At 50.4% G+C, this 13,507-nt stretch overlaps 1 protein-coding gene across 1 annotated transcript in view; it reads left to right on the top strand.

Annotated features, from left to right (window-relative positions):
• The window catches only part of KMT2C (lysine methyltransferase 2C), a 285,187-nt gene extending 271,991 nt beyond the window's left edge, over positions 1–13,196 (top strand). The window contains 8 exon segments of the mRNA XM_045496257.1: positions 437–1,556; positions 2,483–2,619; positions 3,891–4,033; positions 4,301–4,469; positions 8,655–8,771; positions 9,130–9,203; positions 9,437–9,545; positions 11,229–13,196. Of these exon segments, the coding sequence (XP_045352213.1) occupies positions 437–1,556; positions 2,483–2,619; positions 3,891–4,033; positions 4,301–4,469; positions 8,655–8,771; positions 9,130–9,203; positions 9,437–9,545; positions 11,229–11,321 (1,962 nt within the window). The 3' untranslated portion in view covers positions 11,322–13,196.
• Positions 13,197–13,507: the final 311 nt, after the last annotated feature.

Genomic DNA, 13,507 nt, shown 5'->3' with positions numbered 1-13,507 from the left:
CCTTCGTTCACATCTGTGCCGATTAGTTCAACCTAAGGTTAGCAGTCAGGAAGTTCAGAGAGTGCGGAGAAGCTCAGAGAAGGTCACGTTCCCAAGTTCTTGTTTGGTTTAACAAAAGACACTGCTCCATTGTACGAATTAGCTAGCCCCTCTTCAGCGTGGAATTTTCTGGGTCTCTCCTGGGTAGACAGGAGTGTCCGAGAAGGTGTAGGAGCAGGATGTTCTCCAGAGATCACGGCTTTGTCCAGCAGGCCAGGGGAGGGACCCCCAGCACTGTCCTGCCCTCATCAACGCCCTCGGGGTTGGGCGGCCGCTTCTGCTGTGCGCGAACCCCTCACGCTTGCTCAGAGAGCCTTTCCCTGCCCCCCGGGCCCAGGGCCTGTGAAAGCCTGCCTTTCGGCTTCTTGCTCTAGAGCTGCCCTTGTTCCCTGTGCAGGAATCCGCCCCTCCGTTGCCACAGTCTCCTGTAAGAGAGACGCCTTCCAAAGCGTTTCACCAGTACAGTAACAACATCTCCACCTTGGACGTGCACTGCCTCCCGCAGCTCCAGGAAGAAGCTTCTCCCCCCGCGTCACCCCCCATCGCTTTCCCTCCGGCTTTTGAAGCAGCCAAAGTAGAGGCCAAGCCGGACGAGCTTAAGGTGACAGTCAAGTTAAAGCCTCGGCTAAGAACTGTCCACGGTGGGTTTGAAGATTGTAGGCCGATTAATAAAAAGTGGAGAGGGATGAAGTGGAAGAAGTGGAGCATCCACATTGTAATCCCCAAGGGGACGTTCAAACCCCCTTGTGAGGATGAAATCGACGAGTTTTTGAAGACGCTGGGCACGTCCCTTAAGCCTGACCCTGTGCCCAAAGACTACCGGAAGTGTTGCTTTTGCCACGAAGAGGGCGATGGATTGACCGACGGACCGGCAAGGCTGCTCAACCTTGACTTGGACGTGTGGGTCCACCTGAACTGTGCGCTGTGGTCCACGGAGGTCTATGAGACCCAGGCCGGGGCCTTGATAAACGTGGAGCTGGCGCTGAGGAGGGGCCTGCAGATGAAGTGCGTCTTCTGCCATAAAATGGGCGCCACCAGCGGATGCCACAGATTTCGGTGCGCCAACATTTACCACTTCACTTGCGCCATTAAAGCACAATGCATGTTTTTTAAGGATAAAACGATGCTGTGTCCCGTGCACAAACCAAAGGGAATTCACGAGCAGGAGCTGAGTTACTTCGCGGTCTTCAGACGGGTCTACGTTCAACGCGACGAGGTGCGACAGATCGCTAGCATCGTGCAGCGCGGAGAGCGGGACCACACCTTCCGCGTCGGAAGCCTCATCTTCCACACGATCGGCCAGCTGCTCCCACAGCAGATGCAGGCGTTCCATTCCCCCAAGGCGCTCTTCCCCGTGGGCTACGAGGCCAGCCGCTTGTACTGGAGCACCCGCTACGCCAACAGGCGCTGCCGCTACCTGTGCTCCATCGAGGAGAAGGAGGGGCGCCCGGTGTTCGTCATCCGAATCGTGGAGCAAGGCCACGAAGACCTGGTCCTGAGCGACTCCTCCCCTAAAGGTAACGTCGCGCTCGTGTGCCCCGCAGAGACGGGTCGCGCCCGGGTTCCCGTGTGCTGTCTCGTGCTTGCCTCAGACCACCTCAGCACAGATGTGGGGTTTTCACGGACACGTGCAAATCTTCGCTTCTTTGAGGTATTGCACCTGCTGTCCTCGCCGCGCCACTTTCCCGGCACTTGCCAGACCTACTCAAAATCAGAGTATGTGTTTGAACACACAGTTAGTTGATAAACTGGTGATTTGTACGTGAAGATTGCCTGTTGTTTGCACTGGGGCCTTCCGGGTCAGAGGGCGGGAGCCATATTCAAAGCATCTTCTGTACGTTGCCTCGTATGAGTAGCGTCAGACATTAAACATATTAGCAGCGAGTAATTAGACGCTTAATTTTGACCATACCGTGAAACCTAAGCGGTCATTTTATTGTTGCAGAAAGTACTGGGAATTGCTTTTTTTTCCCAGCGATTTTTATAAAAATGTATGAAAATGCCCTGAAGATAATTCTAGTGGAAATACCAATTTCCTATTCTAATTTAAATCTGAGAAAAAAGAAATGTATTTCTATACACTGCTAATTGGACTAATCATTTAAAAATTTAAAGTTACGTGCTAGTATGAAGATGAATGAACTTCTTGCATGAATTTGTTACGTTAAACTTTCTTTCCACTTTCACTGTTTAAGTTCCTAAGTGTGACACATTCTTCCCCCCAAAATTTCCTAGTCTTTGACATAAACTGCCACCTGACCAGCGGATAATACCAGGTTCGTCGGGTCGCTGCCTCCAAGGCCTTACGTGGAAACTGGGACATCTTGGAGGCTCAGTCTTCATTTTGCTTCGGTTTTCGACTTTATCCCGTTTTCCTCTCTGTTGAGCGGAGAGCAAGTTTGTTGTAAACTGTTTTGTTTTTGTTTGTTTTGGCCACATGTAGGTGTTTGGGATAAAATTTTGGAGCCCGTGGCGTGTGTGAGAAAACAGTCTGAAATGCTCCAGCTCTTTCCAGCATATTTAAAGGGAGAAGACCTGTTTGGCCTAACGGTGTCCGCGGTGGTGCGGATCGCGGAGTCCGTGAGTATCTCGGGCGAAATGGGGCGTCAGATCGCCTTTCTGGTTGCGCGTGGTGTTCCTTGGGGGGAACCGTTTTAACACGAGCCGTCACGGTCCTGATACTTCGAGGTCGTGCTCTGCCTGTGCATTCACTCCCACCTCTATTCGTGTCTCTCGAGGCACCCGCGACGCATCGGAAAACCTCAGTGAATGTTCGTGGTCACTCCGCGAGGTGGCTCACAAGTTCCAGGGTCTCTTCAAGGGCACGGGCAAGGCAGGGGCAAGGACGGAGCGTTGTTTTGTATTCAGGCAGTGCTGGGTGGGGGAGGGGACCCTCGTCCCCTCTGCTTCCTCGTGTTTCCCTGCACTTAGCAATGTTGGTGTGTCCAGTCCCCGACACCAGGGTGCTGGTGGCCACGTTCCTGCCCCATGCCAGGGCCAGTCACCAGAGGGCAGTTGGATTGCAGGAGCACCAGGCCGGCTCTGACATGTCTTTGCAATCTTTTAGGATTATAAGCCTGTTTGCCAGTGAGTCTACCCAATGCTTTTGGGAAACTGCATGATTATAAGGCAGTATTTTGAATAAGAAAAAAATCATCGATGTTCGTGGGTTTTGTTTTGGTTGCAGTTTTGGTTTTTGGAGAAGCAGAGGACACCCCAAAAGCCGCTGAGTTATATGCCCACTTTCTTGCTTCGGTAGAAGCAAGGGCTCTAAACGATACATGGGTTTCAGGTCTGTAGAGAAATATGCTCACAAGTAATAAATTCTAGAAAAGACTTTTACCATAAAATTGTTCTACAAGTAAATTTCTTAGGGTACCACCTACACTCTGAGGGAATTGAGTGTGATAACTCGTGGAAGAAGTGAGAAATCAAGAAAGTAGACCTTACAAAATGTTGTTTAACTGTATTTACTTTTAAAACTCCAAACGAAGATCTAAAAGTTGAAAGAACGAAGTTGTGAAGTAGTCCACTCCCCACGCGTGGGCCGGAACAGTCAGATCCAAAAACCGGGCATGTGTGTTGGCTGGCGTGTGGTTGTTCCGTGGGCTAATGCTTGTCTTCAGGGAGCGTTCGCCAGGGTTTACTGAGGTCTGAAATGTGTGTGTAACAATGAAACACATCCAAGTGCGGGCTGCTGTGGGACCAGCTAGAGGACCGTTTTGTGAACCGGGAGTATGTCGACCGGTTATTTCCGCAGAAGTTCAAGCTGAGCCGTCCTTTGGCCAGCTCACCGTGGCCTGCGGTCTCGATCAGTAAACGAACCCTCCGTCTGTTCTGCTCCTTTTCAGCTGCCTGGGGTTGAGGCGTGTGAAAACTACACCTTCCGCTACGGCCGCAACCCTCTTATGGAGCTTCCTCTTGCCGTTAACCCCACAGGCTGCGCCCGATCGGAACCTAAAATGAGTGCCCATGTCAAGAGGTTTGTGTTAAGGTATTTTCTTTTAACTTCACATAGTACAGCCCAGGGTTTCTAGGCGCATTAGTGGTTTCTGTGCTTGACTTGTCTGCTGCTTACAAACCCTGCTGTCTCTGGCTGTGTCTGTGCCGACCGCATCAGAGAACCCGCCGTGTGGCTCTGCTAGGCGGCTTTCCATGTGCGTTCTCGTCAGTAAGAACTTGAACCGACGGGCGTGGCGTCATTCGGAGATGTCTTCAGTTCTCCTTTTATTTCTTCCTGCTGACGTGCCGCTGCGTGCAGACCTCACACCCTGAACAGCACCAGCACCTCCAAGTCCTTTCAGAGCACGGTCACCGGCGAGCTGAACGCGCCCTACAGCAAGCAGTTTGTGCACTCTAAGTCCTCGCAGTACCGGAAGATGAAGACCGAGTGGAAGTCCAACGTGTACCTGGCCCGGTCCCGCATCCAGGTGAGGGCACAGTGTGCCGTCGGGGCGGGAGGGAGGACGCAGGTCCCGCGGCTGCGGGGGTGGAACCGCATCGCCACCACCCCGTCAGATCTCGTCGGTCGGTAACACGGGGGACTCCGTGTGTCTCCTGGAGCACGATGCCCCCCCCCCCCCCCGCCGAAAGGAAGGGCCCCTGGGATCCTCGCCTGTGCGTCTCCATGAAAGCTTGTGGGAGGCAGGAGGCAGGTGGCGCTGTGCTTTGCACGTACGGATTCGTGGAGAGTTCACCAGGGCTGCTGGGTACTCAGGAGAGATACGGATGAGTGTTTTCAGAAGATGCTCCAGGTCGGGGACTTCTCTTTCGGAAGCCTCTTGGCAGGAAAGCCCCCGCGTGTGCTGGTGCGTACATTGTCGCATCCCCTCCAGAGAGAGCCGTCTGTAGGCCGAGCGTGTGAGTTGACATCTCTGGCCCATCCTTCCTGAGCCGCCTGCTCGGTGTCTCCCTCCCGATGTCCCCGGATGGGATTCCGAAGCTCCCGTTGCCCTAGAGCCGATCGTGTGCACGCCGTCCTCGTGCACGCGGCTCGTGCGCCTTGGCCACGGTGGGCCCGGGCCCAGAGCGTCGTCCGCTTTCGTTGCCTGTCCCCCCAGAAGAGCTCCCTCAGGTCCACTCTCTGGCTGTCACCCTGCTGTCACCTGCCACCCCGTCCCACCCACACCCAGTGTGAGCTCCTCAAAATAGAAATCTGACCTGTATCGCGCCGTGTAGACTCAGTGGGATTCTTGTTCCTTTGTTGGAACCTTTTTCCTCCTCTCGGGAAGATTTTAGGATCTTGTTGTTCTTGGTATTCGGACATTTTACAAAAAATGTGGTTACGTTTGGGTCATTTTTTTAAAAAATTATTGCTGTTTCTCTTACCAGACTCTTTTTGACCTGGAACTTGTGGCCTTCGGTCTGGAAGTGTTTCTTCATTAATTCTTTCGCAAGTTCCTCTGTTTCTTTCTGTTTGAACCTGTAGACGAGTACTGGACCCACGAGATCCAAGATCTCACAGTGGGGACCTCAGACTAGCAGCGTCACCTGAGACCTCTGAGACCTGACAGTCTGGCCCCCGAGGTGGGGCCCCGGGTGATCAGTGCGAGCAAAGGCAGTCGAGAACTTCTGTCTCCACCAGCCCTCCTTCTGCCCCCTCCGGTTTTGGTTCCCTTGTCCTTGTTCTGTGACTTCTACTTTATCTACTCATCTTTCTTTTGTGTTAAAATTTTGTGCCTGAGATCTCTTTCTGCTCTTGCTGTTTCTATTTGATACTTGGTTTTCAAATTACAGATACGCTGTCTTTCCTTCCTGCTGTTGCCTCAAGAGCAGAGCGCCTCCAATTCCTGGGGAACCCAGTGGTCCACTCCCGGCGGTGTGTCCTTTCCATTTGAAACGTTCCCCAGTAGCCCACCCACTCTTACCATTCCTCACGGTCGGTCTTACCCCCTCACTGTCGTTTCAGTGATTTCTCACCCCAGTGTTGGGTCTGCACCACGTACTGTCCTAAGAGTGCAGAAACATCCGGGCACACATGTGCCAGTGGGGTCATTCAGCTACGCCTTCTGCAGCATCGTTGACGCGCCAGTCCTCCAAGGAACTTCTAGGGTGGCTGAGGGAGTGGTGTTTCATTCTAATGGCTGTGAGGTTCCATGATGCCCTTGAGCTGTAACTAATTCAACCGTCCCACAGCCGATAAACGTTTGCTTTGCTTACGGTTTTTCCCAAAACAGCAGTGCCACCAATCTCTCGTACCGAATACCCCCACATATCGATAGATTCACTTCTTTGGAGAATATTCCCAAAAGTGAGAGGACCGTGTAAAAGCATACGTACTTTTCGTCTTAGGTTTTCTGAAAAGGCTGCAAATGCACATTTCTTCCAGTGCCCGGAAGATGGTCTCTCTTCTTCCCTTCCCACCTGTAGTGCCACTGTCCTCTTACATTTCTGCCAGCCTGATACCCCTTCCTTAACTGCAGTTTCCAGCTGATGAATGAGTGAGCAGCTTTTCACGTTCGCCATTTGGATTTGCTCTTTTATAAATTACATACTCCTGTGTTTCCCCGTCCTTAAGAACTTGTGCTAACAGAGGAATTGCCCTATAAAACATCCTTTGCCTGTTAGAAAATAGGGTTTCTTTTTTCTTTAGAAACGTTTTAATTTTGAGGGGCAACTGGGTGGCTCAGTCAGTTGAGTGTCCGACTCTTGATTTCAGCTCAGGTCGTGATCTCACGGTTCATAAGTTTGAGCCCCGTGTCGGGCTCTGTGTTGACAGCATGCAGCCTGCTTGGATTCTCTCTCTGTCTGTCTGTCTCTCTCTCCCCCCGCCCTCCCCCACTTGCTCTCTGTCTCTCAAAATGAAAGTAAAGTTTAAAAAAGGTTGTAATTTTCACATGGTCAAATGTATATACTTTTCTATCGCTTCTAGTCTTGGCGAAGACAGTGGACTATGTTGTATATGTGGCTCTTAGGTATCTGTAGTTCAGAGATTTTTTATGTTTAAGACAATTTTATTTTCTTCCATTGAATAACGAGTTGAAGCACCATTTGGTAAATAATCCTCCCACATTACACTGATCATGATACCACCATACTGGTTACAACTATCACACATTGTTTTCACATATGCACGGACCTACTGGGGATTCTCTGTTCTTTTTCATTGATCTCCCTGTCCTTTTTTTTTTTTTAAGTTTATTTAATATTTATTTATTTTTGAGAGAGAGAGACACACACACACAGAATCCGAAGTACGCTCCAGGCTCTGAGCTGCCAGCACAGAGCCTGATGCGGGACTCAAACTTAGGAACCACGGGATCATGACCCGAGCCGAAGTCAGATGCTTAACTGAGCCCCCCAGGCGCCCCTCCCTGTCCGCTCTCAAATGAAGTTATATTGATCTCTATACGTGTTACTTTTTGTGTTCTGGTTCATTCACCTGAGACCTGGACTTGAACAGATAAATTGCGTAATTTTCTTTTTGTTTTTTTTTTTTTTCACCAAAAGAGAATTCACACACCAAAGTGTCTAAGGCGCCTGGTACTGGGTGCCCCACTGTGGCCGCTGGATGTCGCTGCCCCTGGGGACCCTCCCAGTTAGCACATGCTCTCTCCCTACTCTGTTCCTGCTGTCTTCCGGCCAGTTTGAGCAGAGAAGGCAGACTCACATCGGGACAAGAAAATGTCAAATGTCCATAGAAATTGTATTTCTTTCAGTGTGTTATTTTTCCAGAATTTGTAATGCCGGAACCCTAAAACCGTGCATAATGGAATGTGATTTATTAGGCCCCTGGCATAGACACTGAATTGCCAAACGAGAGACCCGTTTCAGTGTTTTTAGCCAGTTCAGACTCCTGTACATTTCTCAGGACTCAAAACTTGAGGGGAGAAGATTCCCTTTTGGAAGAACTTTATGTCTTTCCAACTTTCCTCCTTTTCCTGCTTCTTCTGCCCTGGCTCCCAGGAACTCCTCGCCAGATCTGCAACCTGACTGCAGTATTAATAACCTCTGTGGTTAGTCCTATTTCTGATTTGTTAAGTTTACTGTCCTGTCGTGCCCTTTTGGAAATGGTGACAGGAGAAAATGAATACCAGAAGCCGTTAGCGTGTTTAGTTGGTGGGATCTCAGCACGAATTACACGCAAGATAAGACGTCGGGCAGACTGTGGGCAGCCAGCGGTGCTAGTCTGTAAATATGTCTTAAGAATTTCGTGTGACGGGGCGCCTGGGTGGCTCAGTCGGTCAAGTGTCCAACTTTGGCCCGGGTCACGATCTCACCGCTGGTGAGTTCTGGCTCTGTGCTGACAGCTCAGAGCCTGGAGCCTGCTTCGGATTCTGTGTCTCCCTCTCTCTCTCTGCCCCTCCCCCCGCTCACACTCTTGTCTCTCTCTCTCTCTCAAAAACTAAAAATGAAACATTAAAAAAAAGAATTGCGTGTGAGGACACGAGACTGAGACAGGTAGTTGTGGCATTACTTTAAGTGGCAAGATTGCTTCATATGGAAGTATGTGTATTCACTAGAAAAGAGCTCTTGAGTTCAGGCGAAGTCTTTAGCACTGCACTTAGGACGTGGCCTTTGTAGGAAAGGAAATGATCCGTTGGTTGTCCGGGAAGTTGAAGTGGTAGCTGAGGTACGTGTACATACCTTTTCTTTCCCTTTTCTGCCTTTTGCAGGGGCTGGGCCTGTATGCTGCTAGAGACATCGAGAAGCACACCATGGTCATCGAGTACATCGGGACTATCATTCGAAATGAAGTTGCCAACAGAAAGGAGAAGCTGTACGAGTCTCAGGTAAGTGACCTCCTCTTCCCTGTCCCTGTGCTAAAAGCTGGAGACGGGGCTAATCTGTCCTGCTACGTTCACTTTGGACCACAAGGCACATCTGGACGTTCTTGTCTTTTCCTTGTTTTTTTCTGTCAGTCTTCCCTTACTCAGTTGGTGGTCCTGTTTGCGTAGATAGACCTGTAGGTTAGTGAACCTGGCGTTGCCTCACGATCGTTGACGCACATTCACGGCACGCAAACAAATGTCAGCTGACCGGCTGTGTGAACGCACAGTGAGCGCGATCGGGCCGCGCTCCTCTTCCCCCCGACTCCGTCTCCCTGCGGTGAACGTGCACGTGGAGAAGTTTCCGACTTTTCTCTTGCAGAACCGCGGCGTGTACATGTTCCGCATGGATAGTGACCACGTGATCGACGCGACGCTCACCGGAGGGCCTGCCAGGTGAGGCGAGAGGAGTCTGGTCCAGGAGGTGGGGCTCACTGGGCCCCCTATGCTCATGACAGCCTCCGCAATGAAACATTCAGGGCAGATAAGTTCGGGCAAGAATTTTGGTCTAAAATGGTCTGGTTGGTCTGTTCTATTGACGGGACGAGTTTTCCCTGAGAACTGAAAGTTTGTGACGCTGCCTCCAGCTGTTTCCTAATAAACAGTTTCCTGAAACGGTGGCTTTGCAGATACATCAACCATTCGTGTGCGCCTAACTGCGTGGCAGAAGTGGTGACTTTTGAGAGGGGACACAAAATTATCATCAGCTCCAACCGGAGGATCCAGAAGGGAGAGGAGGTAAGAGTGCGGGTCGCGTCCGCTCCGCCCCCATCCCCACACGGAGTTCCCTGCTTTGAACGGTCAGCCTGGCCCGTTGTTTTCCACAGTCTTTGCTGCTAGAGAAATTCTCCTCGTGGTAGGTCAGAGGCTGCCACCCTGTCACTTCACCCAGGGACATTCGAGCGCCACCTTCCTCCTCACGGAAGCATTGCAGTGTTTGAGGCCAGCTCCTCCCGATTCCCTCATGCCGTGCCCCCCAAACTCCACATCCCCGCATCGCCCGCCGGGCGTCATCTTCCCGGGTCTTACCCCCTTGGTCACAGTTGGGCAACGTCCCTCTCCTTAAAGATTTTACCTGTCATCGAACTGATGTCTGAGGAAATGGGATCGTGGCCTCCGGGAACGTTACGGCTCCCAGGAGGCCACCGTAAGGCTGTGGGTGGCCAATTGGGGGGCAGCATGTGGGTCCGGAATGCTTGAATTCATACCCACACTGGATCGAGACGAGCTTCCAGGTTTTTCTCAAGATTTTCAAACAGCTGGGCTCTTCTGTTATCCTTTCTTTTCTTCAAAATGCTGGATGCCGAACTTGACATTTGTTTCTTTGGTCTCACAGACGCCTTTCCCCCGTTAAGGTTATTTCTAGTCTAGACCACTCGTTTATGTTTCCGAAGCCCGTGTCCCACAAACGCGATCACCACACGTTTCAACCTGGGAACGCCGAGCACCGTGGGTTTCTGGAGCCCTCTCCCGGGGTTCTGGGGCCTGCGTGTGTTCACACTGTTGGAACCCCCGGCCCTTTGAATAGAGCTCTGGGGTCGTTCTTGTAGGTTTTTGGTCTTTTTGGAATCCCCTCTTTCAAATCAAGAGTTTACCCAAGGCCCATTGTGCATCTCAAAGTATCTTGATGAGTAAACGAGGGGAAGTTCCTGAGAACCTGGCTCGGAGGCCCCATGAGCTCCAGGCCCATCCCTCCCCTTCCCGCCTGAGGAATCGTGACTGGGTAGCTCAGCCTCTCTGAGCCCCCGCCTCATGTTGTGTACCGTGGAGGAGGTTTCCTTGAAGGACCCCTCAAGGCCCCGGTGACAGGTGCTAAGTAGTTCGGTTGCTCAGGGAGGCTACTGCGTGAGTTCCGTGGTGTCCCCTTTTGGTGTCCCAGGAGGTCTCGGCGAGCGGCACCGTACTCGGGGTGTGCTGAGTCAGGAGGGCCCCGGAGGGTGTGGGTCCTCCCTTCTGGCTGGGCCACCTGGGGTTGTGTGTGAGCAGGGTGGCCGTGCGGACCCCCACCTACCTGACGGCGGGGCCGGTCCGAGACGTGGGCGGTAATCCGGTCACCCTAGGGAGGCCCTCCGTAAACATTCTTTTAAGTGAGGGCAGAGGAAAACGAGGTCCGCTGGCAGGGAGGGGTCGTCCGGCCCGAGGGCGATGGGGGAGGGAGCGTGGGGGCCGCGTGGAGCCGTGGAACGCGCCTCTCCCCAGCCCGCCTTCCCTTCCTCGGGCTGGCTCGGCCTGCAGGCGGTGCCTCCCAGGGCCCCGGGTGGTTCTCGTTCCCGGGTCCCCCGGTCCCCCGGTCCCCCGGTCCCCCGGTCCCCTGCAACCCGGCCCGGCCTCCCGTCCACCTGCCGCACTGCCGGCGCGAGGACCGGATGGACCGAGGCGCGGTCCCTTCGTCCCCCTCACGCCGTGTCTCTGCCGCGGCAGCTGTGCTACGACTACAAGTTCGACTTCGAGGACGACCAGCACAAGATTCCGTGTCACTGCGGGGCCGTGAACTGCCGGAAGTGGATGAACTGAACGCATTCCTCGCCGTTCGGCGGGCGGCTCGTCCCCACGAAGAAGCGATTCGACGCACCGTTTGACTTCTGCAGACAGAAAGAGATGTTTGTTTTCTGTTGTGTGACTTCTTGAAGCGAGCTTCTGGGAGTCCCGGCTCCTCGGCCCCGGGCGGGAGCCGCCGGGATGGCCCGGAACGGCCCAGCACTTTTGTTTTCTGCTTTCTCTTTCCTTCCTCCTTCTTTCCGCGGGTGGGTTTTGTTGTGTTTCGTTTTGTTCTCGAGTCTCACCGAGGAGAAACTTCTACTGGGGCGGAGAGCCGCGGGCTGCCGGGCCCCAGGGTGGGGGCTTCCTATGAATGTAAGACTGAGATCACCAGCGAAAGGGAGATACGTCCAAAGTGCTGGCCACGGCCTTATCTGAAAAAGGGGCAGGCCCTCTAACTTAAAAGTTTTTTAAAATAAAGTAGACACCACTGAACAAGGAATGTACTGCAACGACTTCCTTAGGGACGGAGCTAAGGGGCGATAACTTGCACTAAAACACGTTTAAATACTTGATTCCATGAGTCAGTTTATTGTAGTTTTTGATTTCTGTAAAATAAGAGAAACTTTTTGTATTTATTATTGAATAAGTGAATGAAGCTATTTTTAAATAAAAGTTAGAAGAAAGCCAAGCTGCTGCTGTTACCTGCAGAACTAACAAACTCTGTTACTTTGTACAAATATGTAAATATTTTGAGAAGAAAAAAAATACAGTATAAAAATAGTATTGACCAAATGCTACCAGGCTCCGCAGCAGCTCGGGTGCTTATAAAATGTTCACGGGGATGTTACAATACAACTTTGTGTTGTTAAATATGCCATTATAATTCTGTAATAACCAAAACTTCAACCTAGAGTATTTGGGGTTTTTTGCAAACTACGGTCTATTAGTACTTAATTGTTTTATACACCTTCCGATAGAACGGAGTGTGGGCTGTGACTCCACCTTTTATAGCTGTTTTGGTAATTTAAACTAATGTTTTCATATTCTATTGTTGCATCCCTACTTCTTCAGGTTTTTTTGTGCTTACGATTTGTGATAACTGTGAATAACTGCTTCAAGATACACCCAAATGGAGGCTGAACTTTTCTTCAGCTAAAAGTAGTTTTGATTAGAACTTTGTTTCAAGCCACAGAGAATCATGTAAACGTATTAGATCATGTAGCAGGGCTCCAGTCTAACTCTCTAGCCTTCTATTTAACACAAACATTTGAAAAGGAAAAAAAGAGAAAAAAGAAAAAAAAAAAAAAGAGAGATTCGATCACAGTTGTGGCTGCAGGACCCGGGCCGATAGGGTTTTGGAAGATGTAATTTTAAAATGTGTTTGTATGAACTGTTTGTTTACATTTCTTTAATAAAAAAAAAAAAAAAAAAACACACACTGTTTTGTGTTTGCTTGTAGAAACTTAATCAGCATTTTGAACCAGGTTAGCTTTTTATTTTGTACTTAAAATTCTGGTACGGACACTTCACAGGCTGAGTATAAATGAAGTTTCTGTGTGCACAATTCAAGTGAGCTGTGAACTGTCGGTCTATCAGTGACGCAGTTCTGAACTTGTAATGTATATGGCATGATGTATTTTTATCTTACAGAATAAATCAATTGTATATATTTTTCTCTTGATAAATAGCTGTATGAAATTTGTTTCTTGAATATTTTTCTTCTCTTGTACAATATCCTGACATCCTACCAGTATTTGTCCTACCGGGTTTTTGTTTTCTGTTCTGTATAATAGTACCTAATGTTGGCAAAAATTGAATTTTTTGAAGTATACAGAGTGTTATGGGTTTTGGAATTTGTGGACACAGATTTAGAAGATCACCATTTACAAATAAAATATTTTACATCTATAAAAGCTCCTGCGTCTGTGTCAGCCCCGCCTGTGTTCCGCCTGGAGCCCGGGAGTGGACAGGTTCTTTTCAGATAAAACGTTCACGTTTCATTCCCGTCTCATTCCCGACGGAGACGATCTGCCTTGGCGGGAACTTGGGTTTTTCCTTAGGGTGTTGGCCGCCAAGGCCAACTTAAAGCATATCCGTGGTGCCCTGTTCCCTTGTTTGAAGTCCATTTTTGTTTGTTAAACTTAGTCCTTAGATGATTTTTTTTTTTTTTTTTTTTTTTTTTTGGAGGCAGCTCTTCTAGGTTTGTTCTGTGTGGTAGA

This window comes from Leopardus geoffroyi, chromosome A2 (genome assembly GCF_018350155.1).
Source record: "Leopardus geoffroyi isolate Oge1 chromosome A2, O.geoffroyi_Oge1_pat1.0, whole genome shotgun sequence".
Taxonomy (NCBI): Eukaryota; Metazoa; Chordata; class Mammalia; order Carnivora; family Felidae; genus Leopardus; species Leopardus geoffroyi.
The sequence above is the reverse complement of the archived record's forward strand: the minus strand, read 5'-3'. Positions and strand labels throughout refer to the sequence as shown.